At 42.9% G+C, this 18462-nt stretch overlaps 1 protein-coding gene across 9 annotated transcripts in view; it reads right to left on the minus strand.

Annotated features, from left to right (window-relative positions):
- Positions 1-18462, minus strand: part of LOC307194242 (uncharacterized protein) — a 101426-nt gene that overhangs the window by 79604 nt on the left and 3360 nt on the right. For 7 of the 9 annotated variants that reach the window (XR_013830536.1, XR_013830537.1, XR_013830538.1 and 4 more), the window contains exon 2: positions 17303-17388. Coding sequence is in view for 1 of the 9 variants with exons in the window: in XM_079937204.1 (XP_079793330.1) it covers positions 17380-17388 (9 nt within the window). In the remaining 8 variants the exon portion in view is untranslated. Of the gene's footprint in view, positions 1-3100; positions 4454-16483; positions 17389-18462 lie in introns of those variants that run through there. The other 2 variants (XR_013830544.1, XM_079937204.1) reach the window with 2 other exon arrangements.

An 18462-nucleotide genomic window follows, 5' to 3' on the forward strand; every position in this document is an offset into this window, starting at 1 on the left:
ACAGGGATATTTACTACATTTGTGTTCCCATTTACATCCTCACCTACGTGACCACAGCCCATGCAGTTCACACAACCTCACCCCTCCTTCTCTGTAGGGATTCCCAGGGTGTCCTGTGCTATCAGCTCTGCTGCAGAGGAAAGGTGTTCAAGCAGTTGTGGTCATGTGGAAAGAATCCAGCCGTGCTGGGTGTGCAGAGGTGGAATCAGCGGACTGTGCTCTCTCCCCTCAAAAGGAGCACATAGGGCACAAGCAAACAGCAACCTCTGTGAGTCAGCGCCCACTCTGCCCGCCTGTCCTTTGCACGAATCTTTTGAACCAATAGATACAGGAACACCCATAACTACAACCTCTTATCTGCAGGAAAATAAGCCAGTTAGGAAAGTTGTGCAAGACACTGAACAAACATCTACAGGAACCAAGGGCTCTACCCTCCCTGGAAAGCCCTTCAACCCTGGATGTTGGGGGCTCACTTTTGAGACGGAAAAGATGAATTGACAAGGGCTCTAGTTGGTTCTTTCTCTAGTTTCTCTTTTTGGAAGATTGAGCATCTTGGAACGTGAGTATCTTTAAAAAAATTTTTTTAGCGAGCATATTAGTGGCGCTTGGAATATCACATTATTTACTGGGTGCTCTTCTGAAAAATAAAAGCAAGATATTGGTGTGTTCTAGTGGTTTTTGGAACCTCAGCATTTTCAAAACCATGCTATTGAATAACTCCCCTCTTTAAGGCTGTCCAAGTAAACAATGTGCTACAGACTCTCAGACTGTGAAGGAAATCTTGACCGATGATAGAAGAGAAAGAAACAAAAATATCTCACTTACAATTGATGCTCCCATGCAATTTTCGCTGGGTGATTAGATTATTATATTTGTTACAGTTTGATCACCTGTATTTCATTTCAAATAAATTTTCTTCAGTTTCTTTGCCAACAAAGCACACTTGATAGAAATGCCTCAAAATCAAATTTATACTGCTTCACTCGTTTTATGCATTTCAGATTTAAGGAAACAACAATTAGGATATTTTCAATGAAGAAAAGAACTCCATTAAGCTGCCACAAATGTCAAAAGTTCCTGGCTATGCTAACACTTATGTAATTGTTCTGGAAACCCCACGCACCGGAATAGACCTACAACACAAGGCATGACTCACTGAATATTTCTATGCACATACCCTCTCTAAAATGCACTCCAGTTGTTTGTGGGTTTTCTTTCCCCCAAAGGGGGAAAAAAAGACAAAATATGGTACATCAAATCCAAAAGTTCTTTCTGTAAGTTTTTGGAAAGTACTGCCTCACATGAGAGCATTAGAAGATGCTGTGGTTCTCATTAATAAAGCAGCCAGATGGGCTAGCATTAAAACAGGTCGAAACTTTGAAATCCTTCCTGAAAGAAAAAAAATCACATAGACAACTTATGGGTTCTCAAGTTTCCAAATGGTCCTTATTTCTTCTCGTGACTTTATTCCCAAGTTTGTTTTTTTAAAAGTTGTTGCTGCTAGCATATGACTAGTGTCCTAATCTGAGCAATGTTAAGGAAAATGACACACGCCATCAAAGGCCAATCAGGACAGACAGGCCTGGGCCTAAAACATCAAGGCTCATGTATTCTGAGAGCTTTTATTGGACACCTTCTCTAAGTCCAAATGCTTGTGGGGAATTTACAAAAGCATATTGCGTAACCTGTATCCCTCAAAGCTTATGTTTGGTGCTACCTTCAATATCCAGGTAGTGCATTTTTCATTAGCAATAGTCAGAACGGCGTTTAGGAATTCAATCAGTGGTGCGCCAAACCAGGTTTGTTTATGCGAGGATTCTAGGGGCGGTTCTCCCAGGTGGTTGAAACAGGTTCTAGATGGGAATTCCTGTTTAGGCAGTGATGGGGCGCTTCAGCCACATGGTTGTCAGCAGAGATTTTCAACAAGAGGTCATCAGTCTGTGTTCTATCTGAGAGGGCAAAGGGGAGGAATCTGGCAGGCAATAGCCATCCGTGGACCAAGCAGCCACAGCTGGCAATGGAGCAGGGCCCCAGAACAGAAGCCCGAGCCCAGCTGATTAGATACTGATTAGCTGAGCTACTTACATTCCCTCTAAGAGCAGGCTTGGGCTCAACCCCTGGGGTAGGGCTGAGCTGCAGGTGGGCCTCCGTGGCCTCAGCCCAGGGTTGAGCCTGAATTCGGGGAAAGACGCCAGGCAGATGGCCAAGCACACCCACATCCAAGTCCTCATGGCTCCCAGCCCTGTTTGGGTTTTTTTGTGTTTGTTTGTTTCCACAACTTCATCCCTTTTTGCAAGCTGTTTTGTTTATTTCCTTTTTTTTTTTTTGGCTGTGTTGGGTCTTCGTTGCTGCCCGCGGGCTCTCTCTAGTTGCGGCGAGCCGGGGCCACTCCCCGCTGCGGTGTGTGGGCTTTTCACTGTGGCGGCCTCTCCCATTGCAGAACACGGGCTCTAGGCATGTGGGCCTCAGCAGTTGTGGCTTGTGGTCTCTAGAGCACAGGCTCAGTAGCTGTGGCACACGGGCCCAGCTGCTCCGCGGCACGTGGGATCCTCCCGGACCCGGGCTCGAACCCGTGTCACCCGCATTGGCAGGAGGACTCTCAACCACTGCACCACCAGGGAAGCCCTGCAAGCTGTTTTTGTTACCTGGATTTCCCAAGCCCAAACTCCTCGGGCTGCTCATCCTTCAGGATCCAGTTCAAAAAGCATCTCCTCTGGGCTTCCCTGGTGGCGCTGTGGTTGAGAATCTGCCTGCTAAGGCAGGGGACACGGGTTCGAGCCCTGGTCTGGGAGGATTCCCACATGCCGCGGAGCAACTGGGCCCGTGAGCCACAACTACTGAGCCTGCGCATCTGGAGCCTGTGCTCCACAACAAGAGAGGCCGCGACAGTGAGGGGCCCGCGCACCGCGATGAAGAGTGGCCCCCGCTTGCCACAACTAGAGAAAGCCCTTGCACAGAAACGAAGACCAGACACAGCAAAAGTAAATAAATTAATAAACTCCTACCCCCCAACATCTTCTTGAAAAAAAAAAAAAAAGCATCTCCTCTGTGAAGCCCTTCCTGACTCCTGACACTTGGTACACCTTGTCTCGTCCTGTTTTTCTTTACACGTCTCTCTCCCTGACCAGCCTTCGAACTGCTTGCCAAATGAGCTTTGGCATCTCCTGAGCCTAGCATACCATCAGCATAACGTAAGATCTGAACACATATTTGATGATACATAAATGAATGAGTCACTGAATGATTCAGTTCACTAAATGGAATGAGCAGGTGTTTATTAAATGAAAATTGATCAATCAAGAAATAAGTTAATGAATAAAGTAATTGTTAACAACTCCATATATTGACAAGGGACACAAAGTGATAACAGTAGCTAACATTTATGTACTGCTGACTGTCCTGGGCTCCTGTACTTAGTCCATCACATAGATTATCTTGTTTTATCTTCACAACAACTCAAGATGTAAGTGCTGTTATGACACCCATTTTATGGACGAGAAAAATGGAAGCATCATGCTAGAGTCTTTACGAAGTCAGTCTGATCTGGGAACTGTTTATTTTACTCAGCAAAGGGATCACTCACTTCTCAGGCCTTTCACTTGCCACAGGGGATGTAGCGACTGTTGGGGGTGGAAGGAGAAGATGTCATCAGGCTCTCCTTGTCTCTCTACCTCCCTCTTTCTCCCCTCCCCGTGTCTTGCATTAACAAGAAGAGTGTGTGCCATGCAATTCTATTGCTGGGTCCCTCCTGATGGGCGAGGCTGTACTGGAATAGGCTACATTTGGTCCCTTTGAGTTCTTGACCTTGCTATCATCAAGGTGTAGGTGTGACAGAAGATGATGTGAAATGCTAAGACATTTCCCTAATCATCTGATATCTGTGTATCTACCTTCTTCTGAGGACCCCAGGAAGTACTTTACCTATATCATTCTCCTCGGTCCTCACTCCAACCCTTTGAGGGAGGTGTCCTTATCCCCAAACACACAGGTGAGGCACTTGAGAGTCCCAGAGGTTTAGCAACTTGCCTAATGTCCCAGAAGCTGGTCGCAGAGCCAGGATTTGAACCAAGGCCCATCTGCCTCCAAGTGATGCAATTTAATAACTATCTACAAAGCCCCTCCTTTTGGACGTGCTCATCAATATACAGTATGTTGTCACTAAAACCCTTTGGTGTCGGGGATACGGTCGTAGTCACCTTCTCTGGTGATTGGTCAGGGTCTCCTTTAACGTGTGACTGTGGTGGCAGCTTTTTGGTCTGCTTATTAGAAAAAGTCACAAAGGTGCCATTCATCAGTGTAATGTTAGCGACAGAAGCCGTGTACGACGGTGGGTAAGATGAACAGCATCTTCAGTTGGGAAATCCGGAATCCTTCCCGACTTCCGCTGTTGTCTCCTCTTCTGCTCTTTAGCAACTCACATGCTCATAGTGTACATGCAGCCATTTTTGTTGACCTGTTCATGATGGATGGTGAGAGCCTGTTATGAAACGAGGCACCAGCAGGAGAGAGCCCAGAGCCCACACCCACACTGTTTGCTTTGTGAAATTCCAGACTGTTTAATCTGCTCTACCTCATCCTAAGAACTCCAGGTTCCACTTTTCTTAATGACTTTCCCCTCCTTAAATACCTACACAGTTATTTTTAAGGAAGGAAAAAAAGAATAGATGAATCATTTGCAGGAAACGGAGGGGAGAGATGTGTGGTTGGAACGGCAGATGGGCGAGCGTGTGGGCATGTAGCTGTCTCTGTTGTTCCTTCCACCACACTCTGGAAATGAGTCCTTTGGAAGTAAGTGTACATTCATTTTAGGGTAAGGGCTGTGCCCGCTTTCAGGTACTAACATGTAATTCCACATCCGCTCAGATTCCTCTGAGACGTAGAAACTCCAGGGAAAGTGGGAAACTCAGGCTAGGCTCAGATTGGACTGTTTATCCTCTCTTTGAAGTTTTGACATTAAACCTTCTAAAGATAAGGTGATAAACTCCTTTCAATTAGTGGCAACAGAGTTTCTCCTGCTGTCTTCTTTCTCCTGCAGGATATGAAGTCAGTACATGAATATTCTTTCTGTGCCACAGTGCAAGCTCCCTAACCTCATAAGGGATTGGCAACTGCCTAGAGGAAAGCTGGAGGAGAGAGCTTGAAGCAGGAAGCAGGAAACACAAATTGTTCTTGGTGGGGCTTTTGATGGCGGGGGGCGCGTGGAAAGGACATAAAGACAGTACGATGTTGGGGACAAGTGCCCATGTATTGGTCCCCAAAGTGAGCTTCTTGCTGTTTGTATGCAGATGACAACAACTATGGTCTTTTCACTTGGATAACTAAAAATAAGTTTCTAGAGTCCCGAAAATCCAAGAGAACATACATTTTTGAAAAGCTGACTTTTTTTCAGAAGGCTTCATGTAGGCCCTCCTGTTACTTCTATGTAAATTTCCAAATGTTATCTGGATGGCATACTAGGATAAGTAATTGTGGTTATTTTATTTTTAGATTATGAAACTCATTCCATCAACAGACTCTCTTCCACTGATTTTTTTTCCCCCACTTCCATCACCACCATCTGCCCTCCCTCCCCTAGACCCACAGCACAGGACCCTGTTGTGAGCACACGAATGAATGTGCAGAGAGGTAAAAGCTTGTGATTTTTAGTGCAATAGAGTTTTGCTAAAATATGTGTCTAGAAGTTGACATATGTTTCTTAACACAAGTATACCACTTGGAACCAAAGAATTGTGGTTAAGAGCATTTTTTAATTAATGAACACTCTTTCAGGATCCACTTTAATAATAAAAGTCATCTGATGAAGAATGAGTAAACTCAGTCCAGAAATCAATCTGAATAATCATAAAAAATATTTCAGCCATCATAAATCTTGTTAATAATAGAATTTCCACCCTCATTATGATGTGATGACGCGTTTATCTGAAAGTCATTCATACTAACCTTCACAAAAGCACTAATTCTTGGATCCTAAAAGCTTTAAAATGATTCTTCATAATTTATAAACATGATCATACTGGACTCACTTTTGTGCCTCTCGGGATGCCCCAGATTCACATGACCCCCAGCCTCTGCCTCGTCCTGAATGGAGAGCCTCCTGGGGGCGGGGTTCTGGTGGAACCACATCTCATCTGCCGTAACAGGAGCCTCAGTGGTTCCTGGCCCAGGTCTGACCAGACAAGACTCATGTACCTTATGGATGGCTGCTGCCCTCCCATGTCTTCCAGGCAGCTTGCTAAGATGTGGAATCTGGCTTCCCTAATGGCTCCCTGAAGTGGCTGAAAAACAACCCAGATGTTGCAGGGGACTTAAACTTTGAATCAAGGGACTAGAGGCCAAGAAGATAAACCCTTCTTCCTTCCTCCACCCCCACCCCTACCTGACGGATTGCTTCAAGGTAACTTGCAGGATGAGCAACTGGCCCGTAATTCCTTGTGACTTTATGGCCAGTTCCTTAACACGCACGCCTGGTATCTGCATTCCTTTCTCTCCTGCCTCATCTCTCTTTCTCTCTCGCTTTTGCAGCCCTGGGATTGCCGAATCCAACATAGCCTTAGCAAGTAATCTTTGCTGCAGGTTTTATTCTCTAGGAAATTTAGTTAAGACAATGATAAAAAAAAAAATCACACATTATATCTTCAATCTGGCCTCCTGCCAACAGTCTATTGTCTTCTTAATAAGAAGAATGAACGGAGATCTAAAGTTTGTGTTAAGGTTAACTAGTACTGCTCCAGTGAAGTGTTTCTGGGTTGAGAATATGGTCTCTAAATCGCATCTAACTTTCCTGTAAGTGGGTTTCCTCTCACCACTAGTATGATTGGATACTAGCAATTCTTTTCTCAGATTGGTTGCTTCTGCCCAGGCTGGTTGGTGATAAACCAGAAAACCAGAACAACAGATAGCAGCTTCTCCTACATACAGCCTGGTATTTACAAACCTACTTCCTGATCTCCATCGTATCACCTTTGATGCTATCCTCTGTCTTCTTTGTGTCTTTACCTTCTATTTCACTCTCAGCAAATTCCTGATATGTAGGTGTGATAAAGCCGGTTCAAAGTAATGCTCAAAATCCTTTTGATTCATTATATTCAGTTTAGGGTAAAATATGTATCTTTTAATCAACAGCTAGAGAATATCTGCCACCAAGAGCAATGTGATATTTGGAGATTGTAAACAAGACACTTTAAACCATACCCAGACTGAGAACGAGAAAAGGACTTTTTCACTTCTCTATTTAATGGACTAGATAGGATCTTATTATTGAGGGGGGGTGGGGTGGGGTGGGGGGGTGGTGAGGATAAAGGCGCTTAGATATTTGGTACTATCAAAGGCAGAGACTGTGAATGCTGGAAGACAATATTAAGGCTGTTATTTTAATGAATTAAAATTCCTCAGAAGGTTTGCATAGATAATAATGTCTGAGGCTGAGTTTAAGACACCCTTCTGGGATTAAAACCAAACAAACAAAAACCAGAGCTGTTGGACCCTGAGCAAGCCTGAGGACTGGAAACAGTTTTCATTATAAGATGACATTTAGAATGAGTTGAAAAGGAAAAGTCAAGCACCAGTGAGTTATATATCAAAGTGTGCTCAGGGATTAAGTGCCTCCACATTTTTTTTTTTTTCTATTTGAAACTAACGATTGAGTTATGGTATTTAAATTCAGTGGCTACCATCAACTTAATATTATGGTTGAAAAATAAGGTATACAAATAAAATAGGATTTTAATTTACTTATTTACCAATCAAAACAATGGGACAGAATATGAGTAGATAGTTCATAGGAAAGGAAGTTCAAACAGGCTTTAAACATATGCAAAGATGCTTGACCTGACTCTTAATAAGAGAAATGGAAGTTAAAGTCACCATGAGATATCAAGATTCATCTATCAGATTGGCAAAAGGTTTGAGAGCACACTGTGTCAGCTAAGGTATGAAAAAAATACATGAGTGGCAGTAATGCAAACTAGTACAATCTCTGAAAGGGGTGTTTGGGTGATATGAAGCAAAATTATAAACTTGCATACTCTGACCAAGCAATTCCACATTTAAGAATTTATCCCACAAACATATACGAAGTAGATAAATGTATAAAAGCATATTCACTGCAGTTATTGCTTGCAGTAGCAGAAAAGATGAAGAACCACCATGCCCATGGATAGGAAGATTGCATAAATAAGCTATGCTATCTACGCTCATGTAACAGAATACTATGTAGCCATTAAAGAGAATGAAGAAGCTCTTATGTTTTCTTTCTTTTTTTTTTTTAATTGGGGTATAGTTGCTTTACAATGTTGTGTTACTTTCTGCTGTACAATGAAGTGAATCAGCTATAGGTATACATATATCCCCTCCCTCATGGACCTCCCTCCCCTCCCCTGCATCCCACCCATCTCCTTCACCACAGAGTCCCCAGCTGAGCTCCCTGCACTATACTGCAGGTTCCCACTAGCTATCTGTTTTACACATGGTACTGTATATATGTCAATCCCAATCTCCCAATTCATCCCATTCCCCTTTGCCCCCAGCTCCGGGTCCACACGTCCATTCTCTACATCTGCATCTCTATTCCTGCCCTGCAGATAGGTTCATCTGTACCATTTTTCTAGGTTCCACATACATGTGTTAATATACGCTATTTGTTTTTCTCCTTCTGATTTACTTCACTTTGTATGACAGTCTCTAGATCCATCCACATCTCTACAAATGACCCAATTTCGTTCCTTTTTCTGGCTGAATAAAATTCCACTGTATATATGTACCACATCTTCTTTATCCATTGGTCTGTCAATGGGCATTTAGGTTGCTTCCATGACCTGGCTATTGTAAACAGAGCTGCAATGAACATTGGGGTGCATGTGTCTTTTTGAATTATGGTTTTCTCAGGATATGTGCCCAGTAGTGGGATTGCTGGGTCATATGGTAGTTCTATTTTTAGTTTTTTAAGGAACCTCCATACTGTTCTCCATAGTAGCTGTATCAATTTACAAAGCCCATCTCCAAAATGTGCTCAGTGAAAAACCAAATTGCACTCCTGTATGTTTAGTCTGCAACTGTTGTGTAACATTGGTAATAATGTCAGTAATAGTAAATGTATACATTTGTATATGCATAGACTCTCTCTTTGGGAGGATGTACCAGACCAGTTAATAATAGTTGCCTCTAGGGAAAGGAACTAGGTATCTAGGAGAGACTTACTTTTACTCTCTACCACTTCTTTCCTTTTCCATGCACAAGTATCACCTATCCAAATATAACTCAATAATGTTTTATTTTTTATTTTTATTATTATTTTTTTTTTGCGGTACGCGGGCCTCTCACTGTTGTGGCCTCTCCCGTTGCGGAGCACAGGCTCCGGACGCGCAGGCTCACCGGCCATGGCTCATGGGCCCAGCCCCTCTGCGGCATGTGGGATCTTCCCGGACCGGGGCACAAACCCGTGTCCCCTGCATCGGCAGGCGGACTCTCAACCACTGCACCACCAGGGAAGCCCAATAATGTTTTACTTTTTAAGAGAAGAAAAAATTGTACAATATATGTAGACATTTGAAAAGGAGCTTTCATCTAATTCATGAGAAAACTGTATTCTGTAGTTTCAAGTCAACTGGAAGCAGCATACGCATTATTTTTTTCATTAATTAAAAAAAAAAAAAGACTTTTCTAGAGCAATTTTCGGTTTAGGGCAAAATTGAGCAGGGTACAACCTCCCCCATTACCAACATCCCCCACCAGAGTGGAACATTTGTTATAAGTGAGGAACCTATGCTGAGACATCATTATCACCCAAAGTCCACAATTTACATAAGGGCTCACTCTTGGTGTGGGACATACTATGAATTTTAACAAATATATACTGACACGTATCCACCATTATAATATTGTTTCACCACCCTAAATATCCTCTGTACTCCACCAATTCATCCCTCTCTCCCTCCAACCCTCAACAGTCACTGATCTTTTTCCTGTCTCTATAGTTTTGTCTTTCCAAGAGTGTCATATAGTTGGAATCATACAGTGTGTAGCCTTTTCAGATTTGCTTCTTTCACTTAGCAATATGCTTTTCAGCTCCTTCCATGTCTTTTCATGGCTTGATAACTCATTTCTTTTTAGTGCTGAATAATACTCCACTGTCTGGATGTACCACAGTTTATTTATCCCATTCACCTTCTGAAGGACATCTTGTTGCTTCCAAGTTTTAGCAGTTATGAATAAAGCTGCTATAAACATCTGCATGCAGGGTTTTTTTTGTGGACATGCTTTCAACTTCTTTGTGTAAATACCAAGGAGTATGATTGCTGGATCCTATGTTAAGAGTATGTTTAGTTTTGTAAGAAGTTGCCAAACTGTCTTCCAAAGTGGCTGTACCATTTTGCATTCCCACAAGCAAAGAATAAGAGCTCCTGTTTCTCCACAACCTTGCCCGCCTCTGGTGGTGTCAGTGTTTCAGATTTTGGCCATTCTGATAGGTGTGCAGTGGTATCTCATTATTGTTTTAATTTGCATTTCCCTGATTACTTGCCATCTGTATATCTTTGGTGAAGTGTCCATTAAGGTTTTTGGCCCTTTTAAAAATCAGATTGTTCATTTTCTTACTGTTGAGTTTTAAGAGGTTTTTTTTTCCATATGTTGGGTAACAGTTTTTGTCTGATGTGTCTTTTGCAAACATTTTCTCCCAGTCTGTGTCTTGCACATTTTTTTGAAAAGAAGTGAATAAGTCACCTTTAAAGATCTAACCAGAAATTAGAACTATCAAATGGTCACATTACTTTATTAGTAAATGGATAAATCTTTATTAATTCCCTTTGTAACCAATTCTTTGTTGTCAGCACAGCCATGTTTCTAGCTGTTTTCCTTGAGCTCTTTGAAGTAAAAGAATCTAACGTGTAATGGACAAGTAAATGCAAATGCAGACTGGGACGTTGTGATATTTAAACTGCCCTTAGAATAAGAACGAATTTGTGTAAGGATTAAAAAGGGTTATTCTTCTGTAATTTGTAATCTCCCAATTACTTTGTGATGAATTTTGCCAGTAAGTTTTCCAAGAAATGCATGTTAAGAGAGAACAAATGAATCAGAATAATTTACTGTACCAGAGCAAATATTTCCATTTGAGAGAACTAATCACTTATTCCTTAAGTAACTCCTTAGAAAGTACTGTATATTATCTTCTCCTTATGTGTTCCTGACATGTACCCTTATTATATCACTCTAGACTCATTTAGTTTTCATATATAAAACAAAGAACCATGGAGTTCCTCATTGTAAGTCTAAATCGTCCCATCCTGGGTTGGCAGGACTCTGTCCGTCACCTAACACCACCATCCTTTTTGATCTTGAACTTTGATACTGTTCTACCTGCACACTGAATGCTACTTCGGCAACATTGTCTCTTAGGTCATGGTCCCACCTGTTAGCTTCTTGAGGCGAGTGTCCCCATGTGATTTATCTTTTTATTCCTCAGAAGATCTTGCCCCAGCTCAGCAGATATATTGAGCATGGATTTTTTTAAAGGTAGAAGACAGTCATTTTGACAAAATGGAAAGCATTTTCAGTTTGTACTGCATTCTGTGACAGATACCGGTGATACCCTTCCAAAAAGAGGAGAGAATTCTGCTATGGTTCTGGGCGGTGAAATGGCGATCTAGTTGTCAGAGAGGCCGCGGCAGCAGGTGGAAAAGGCACGGCCAGGTGTCCCTTGCTACCAGGCCAGGGTCTAGGACCCCCAAAACAAAAACACTTGAAAGCATTATGCCCAACTCTTCACTTAAATGACCGTGTTTAACTCCTTTACAGACAGGGGACAACCCCCACCCCTATTTCAGCAACAGGAGTAACAGGAGGAACATCCCTTACACTTTTGTTTCTAATGAAAAGAAAAACAATGGGGAGACAAGCTTTTTTTTTTTTTTTTTACAAAATTTCACTTTACGGAACAGTGTTTTTAACCACACATGTTGCGATGGCATTTACGTCCTAAAGGCCGCGGGTGATTGTATTAGAAATGCCACTTCCGGGCTTCCCTGGTGGCGCAGTGGTAGAGAGTCTGCCTGCCGATGCAGGGGACACAGGTGCGTGCCCCGGTCCGGGAAGATCCCACATGCCGCGGAGCGGCTGGGCCCGTGAGCCATGGCCGCTGAGCCTGCGCGTCCGCAGCCTGTGCTCCGCAACGGGAGAGGCCACAACGGTGAGAGGCCCCCGTACCACAAAAAAAAAAAAAAAAAGAAAAAAAAGAAATGCCACTTCCTGGGTAGTTGAGCAATTGGAGCTTCTGCAGGAACTTAACTGTTTCTGATGCTTTTACTCAACTTTCAACTTATCTGCAGGTCTGAAATTTTCATAATAAAAAGTTAGAGGCGAAAGGCAGTTTGTCTCCTGGAGAGAAATGTCACCAATGGCATTTAGAATAACATTTCCCCCTCTTTCCTGGCTTACAAGCATCTCTCAGCACCTTCCTGTGTGAGGTAAGTTACGGATTTTGTCATCTTCTATTAATAGGGAGGGATTCTGAGTCACAGAAAGGCTAAGTGATTTTTCTAGCCCCAGAAATAAGAGGAATAAAATGAAGCAAGATGATTAGTACATTATTTTAGGAATAGGACTATTATGGTGGAGAGCATCATTTTCTTGAACAACTGCAATTGCTTCCTAACTGGTTTTCCTGCCCCCAATTTCTCTCTCCCCTCCAGTCTACTCACTCGCTTTGTTACCAGAACCATATTCGGAAATCATGCCACACCCCTGTATAAAAATCTGTGATGACTTCTCACTGCCTAAAGAAAAATTCCAAACTCCTTAGCAGGACGTCCAAAGCCCAGGTCCATCTGGCTTTAAACTACCTTTCCTCTTTCTTTGCCACTCTGTGCCATTTATAACTGCTCAACTGCTCTCTGGTTCTCACGCACGTCTGTCCATGCCTCCAAACCTTCGCTCACGCCATCTGGCTCTCTTACCCAGAAGACCTTTCTTCTTCTATCCTTCTGGGACCATGGAGAGGGGGGAATCTGCTTACCCACGGGGATCTGACTCGAATATTGTCTTCTCTGGGACACTTACCAACACCCAGGGTCAATGGACCCATTTCCTCCTCTTGTTCCCATTGTACATTTTTTCTATTGCAATTACTATATTTAGTTTCTTACATTCTAGGAACCTGGGCATGTGTCTAACCTCCCCAATCAGACTTCTTTTTTGTGACAGCAGGGTCTGACTCTTCCTGATTTCCATATGCTCCAGCAATCACTTCAGATCTAGACACACAACAGTGTTCGACGCAAGCCTTGATGCTGTTGTCAAGAGAAACCCTCTTTTAGGCAAAACCACAGGCAGATCTGGGTACCGTTTCAGCCCCCTGAAAGAAATCAGAGCTCGTGCCAGTTCAAGAGTTGAGTTGACAAGGACAAGCAGATTAGTTATGTCTGAGGTTGCATTTTTCTGTAACGAAGTTCTGATATTTGCGGATAAAGTGTACTATTTGATTCATCTTTCCAGGTAACCTACAAGAAAATTTCTATACTTTGTGGACCAGAGCTGGTGGGTGAGGAACCTGGCTGTCCAGGCTATTAGGAACTTCTCAAAGTGTGGTCCATCTGTAAGAGCCACTATTGGCTGCTGGACTAAAAGGCAATTACCTGGGTCCCTCTCTAGACCTCAATCAGGGTCCCTGAGTGGGAGTCTGGAGTGTGGGCCACAGGCAAGTACCTCCAGCTGTTTCTAAACATTTATTTTGAGACCCACTGGTCTGGCTGGAAACCTCTCCCTAGGCAAGCGGAATGAGTGTTGTGAATCCTTCTAAGGCAGAGGTTCTCAGCCCAGGTTGCGTATTGGAATTCCCTGGGGAACTTTTGAAACATATCGATGTCTCGGACCCAGATATCATTTAAATCAGACTTACTGGAGCTGGGATTTGAGAATCCATATTTTTCAAATGCTTTGCTTCTGAGCCAAGGTGGATGTTGGATAAATGTCAGATTCTTTGGATAAAAATCAGAGGCTTCTAGTGGTTAGAGACCCCAGATTTAGGTCACACTCTTCACTGCACCCCACCTCACTCTCACTATAAAAGTAAATCTCATACCAAATTTAACTAGATACACACACACAAAAATGTTTCAGCAAGTACGTACAGTCATCCAAACTGAGTCCTTCTCTCCACCTCAGTATTTTGATGAACAGCACCTTGCATAGAGGCCCATGCTGAAGGAAAGGCAGCAACATTCCAAAATAAAACCCAGCAGGGGGTGTAGTCTCACAGGGCAGGGGGCAGGGTCCTAGGTGAAGTGGAGGGTCACAGGTTCCAGTGCTGGAGGCTGCATGGTTACCTACGCAGGTGGTCTGGCTGCCCTCTTATATCTTGGTCATACAAGATCCATGGGTCCTGTCACACCTCCCCTAACAAGACACATCGCAAGCGCCACCAATTTCAGCAACAGATATAACTTTTTAACACCTTTTATGCAAATTAAAAAAAACCCTCACAGGTCACTGAGTCTAAGGTATTGGTTCATATTAGAGGATGTCACAGCTAATTCTCCATCTTTAAAGCATTAGAGTACTACAGTAGCTATACTGAATTACTTAAAGTAAATTACCATACAGACACTATAACAAAAGGGCAGAGAAATTCCCATTATAAAGGCTTTTTCCCTGGGAAACTGGTTAGGCGAGAGGGATGGATTGGGGGAGGGGGCGGGGCATGACCTGGCAAGGCTTTAGACTTTTGGTAAAGAATCTAAAACTTCTGATGGCTCCAGAAAAACCTGAAATTTGTCAGACATTTAATAAAAATAACCTTGGAATCATGCATGTGCAAAAAATTACTATAGAAACTGAGCTGAGCAGGTGGCCCGTTTACTTAAGGCTAGGTATGCTTCTACCATGTGGCCTTTAGCAGAGCACTCTTGCTAGGCAAGACGTCAGAGGAAGGAAGGAACTTTCCAGAGGAGATTTCTTAGTTGCAGGAGGCCTTAAAAGCTTGAGTGTATCAATGCGTGCTCCCATCAGCGACAACAAACCCAGATCACTGAGGATGGTTACATCGCTTGGGCCAGTAGACTTCCAATTCACCTCCTGCAGACTGTGCAAGCTATTGCACAGTGCAAGGAAGGGCTGTGAGCCAGCAGTGATGGAGGGGGAAAGTGCCTGCTGCTTCAGCAAGTCAGTCCTAGACTGCTGGGAAGTCCCTCCAAGACAACCAATGTCCCCAAGGTCCCCAATCTATCCACATCTCTCAGCACACTGAGATCTGGGCTGCTTATATCAGCAACTAAGAGGGGTGGTAAAGCAATTGACTCTGTTCTTTAGCATTTTTCTTTCAGAATTTTGCACTGATTTTTTTTTCTATTCCTAAGAACAAAACTGGCACTGTAGTGTTTTTCATTATATAATCCCTTTTCAGCAAGGTCAGTAAACATTTATCAAGATCTGTGTGTGTGTGTGTGTGCGCGCGGGGTGTGTGTGTTAATAATAAAAACAGGTAACTGCCAATGAATTAGTATTGTTTCAGGACTGTTCCTACCCCTTTACAAATGTAACTCATTTATCACAACAGTCCTGTGATATACTATCCCCACTTTACAGATAAGGAAACTGAGGTATATGGCGATTATGCGATTTCCTTCAGAGTCACACTCTAGAAAGGTTTAGAATCCAGATTGGTCTGACTCTAGAACTCCCAGGCTTGACCAGCAAGATAAAACTGAACAAATAATGTAGATGCTGCTATTTAATAATAGGTTGCATGAAGTCACTCTTATCAGGTAGGGAGCAGCGGGTACTAAAGAGGTTTTGAAGGGACTGAGATATTTAGATTCCAGTGTAATTACCTGATATTTGAGCCCAGCCCTCCCCACTATAAAATTGTGGTAATAGTATACCTGCTATGCAGAATTATCACCGTAATTAGACTGAACACGCGCAAAGCTTGGTGTTGAATAAATTGTAGCTTTCTGTTGTTATTTTCATGGTATACCCAAATATAGCTTTTGTAATTAACCCACCAAATGCCCTAAAGCAGTACTGCTTAGACTGGGGTTTGGAAGCTCCTGGGGTTCCACAGATATATTCCTGAGGAATCTGTGAGTTCTTAAGTTTCATAAACGGAGTGAAAGCATTCCTTGCATTGTGGACACACAGTCATTTCTACTGATTGCTGAGGCAAAAATAGGCTGGCAGGAAATAATTCCTACTTAGAAAAATAATTAGTTCTCTTACACAACAGCTACCTGTGCTGCTCACACCTGCATAAATAAAGGAACACAAGATGAGGAGAAATGTCACCCGAGGAAACATGGCCCATACAAGGAGGCACAGGGCAAATCAACTGCACGTAGATGCAGCATGGCCAATGCCCAGGATGCTGCACACATGAGGCCCCATGACACGACCAGGGAAGGTTCCTGAAAGATGAATACATAGAGTCCCTCACCTTCCCTGAAGGAAATGTTAGCCTAATTTCCCACCAAGGATCCTCACTGGGGCTTTGGAAATAGTACAATGGGAAGCAAGGTGCTGTCATTCCTTTTCCAAAACAAAAGGCAAACCAGAAAAGTCTAACAGTAAGTGAACTTGGCTATACTGCAGACGCAGAGGTGCCAACCTCCTGATGATTTCTTACACATACATTTACACATGCCTTTACTTTCCTACTTTGTGAAAATAAAAGAGAAGAGGGAAGAATGAAGGAATGTTTTCCCATGGGAAGGAAAAGGATTCAAAAGCATCTGAAAGAAGAAATCAACACTGCTAGCTGTAAGTGAATTTCCTTACTAGAGACTAACTTCCAAAGAATATTCTTGATAGAGTCTCTATGGGATCCTGAATGTACACTAATAGGTATTCCATCAGGGGAGGGGAAACAGAAACCCAAGAAAGCTGATGAAGACCTAATTTTTAAAAAACTTCGATTGGGGTCAAGGTCTGAATTTCACAGTAGTTCATATTTTTCTTCAGGTTGTATAATTCCGGCAAGGTGTGAAAGTGCCACCTCTTTTACAGGAAAGCTCTGACCACTCCCTCCATGTGACTGTGGGTGTGACTCTGGAACTGCTGCTGTCTAGCTGCCTGTTAGTCCCCGTGTAAGCTTACCTGCCTTTCCTTCCACGGCTGCATTGTTTGGGGACATTGTTACCATTGTTACCCGCCTTCAATAAGCTCCCTGCAGCTGACCCTGGGGCAAGCTGCATGAAGCTGCAACACCAGAAGCAGTTTGATGGCAAACAAGGATCTGCAGTCATGTTATTTTAATTTGCAGCTCACATTTGAAGCTCCCTGTGGTTTTTTCCATGCACAGCGCATGACTGTATATTACCTTGGTTTCCTATTGTCAGTCCTTTGGGCCTCTTGGGTTCCACGGTGCCTACCGGTCTGACATAAGTTGCTGTCTTTTCAAGGCACCTGTCAAGAAAGCACAACAGAGTTTTGTGAACCCCATATGCCGTTTATTTAAAGTCAGACTATTTCGAACATATTTCTCAAATGCAGTTGAATTGTGTTCTGAGGTTTAGCTGTCCTGAAACTCACCGACTGTCACTTTTTTTTTCAATTTTTATTGGAATATAGTTGATTTACAATGTTGTGTTAGGTTCAGGTGTACAGCAAAGTGAATCAGTTATACATATACATATATATACACTCTTTTTTTTAGATTCTTTTCCCAAATAGGTCATTACAGAGTATTGAGTAGAGTTCCCTGCGCTATACAGTAGGTCCTTATTAGTTGCCTATTTTATATATAGAAGTGTGTGTGTGTGTCAATCCCAATCTCCCAATTTATTCCTCCCGCACTTACCCCCTGGTAACCATAAGTTTGTTTTCTACATCTGTTACTCTACTTCTGTTTTGTAAATAAGTTCATTGGTACGCTTTTTTTAAGATTCCACATATAAGTGATATCATATGATATTTGTCTTTCTCTGTCTGACTTCACTCCACTGTCACTTTGAGGGCCTCCCTGGGACCTCTAAAAAACCTGAATCCTGGATATGCCACAGAGTCCATTTTAGGGACTTCCCTGGTGGCACAGTGGTTAAGAATCCACCTGTCATTGCAGGGGACACGGGTTCGATCCCTGGTACATGCCACATGCCGTGGAGCAACTAAGCCTGTGTGCCACAACTACTGAGCCTTCACTCTAGAGCCGGCGAGCCACAACTACTGAGCCCACGCACCACAACTACTGAAGCCTGTGCACCTAGAGCCCGTGCTCCGCAACAAGAGAAACCACCGCAATGAGAAGCCCATGCACCGCAACGAAGAGTAGCCCCCACTCGCTGCAACTAGAGAAAGCCCACGTGCAGCAAGACCCAACACAGCCAAAAATAAAAAAACAAATAAGAAAACAAAGACTCCATTTTTAAGTCAGATCTTCCAAAACACACTCTCCCTATTAGTGAAAATCTGTTTAACTATTTTCACATGATGTGTTAATTAATGTCATTATATTCATAGAGATTACTCCAAGATTAAAGG

This window comes from Stenella coeruleoalba (assembly GCF_951394435.1).
Source record: "Stenella coeruleoalba genome assembly, chromosome: 11".
Taxonomy (NCBI): domain Eukaryota; kingdom Metazoa; phylum Chordata; class Mammalia; order Artiodactyla; family Delphinidae; genus Stenella; species Stenella coeruleoalba.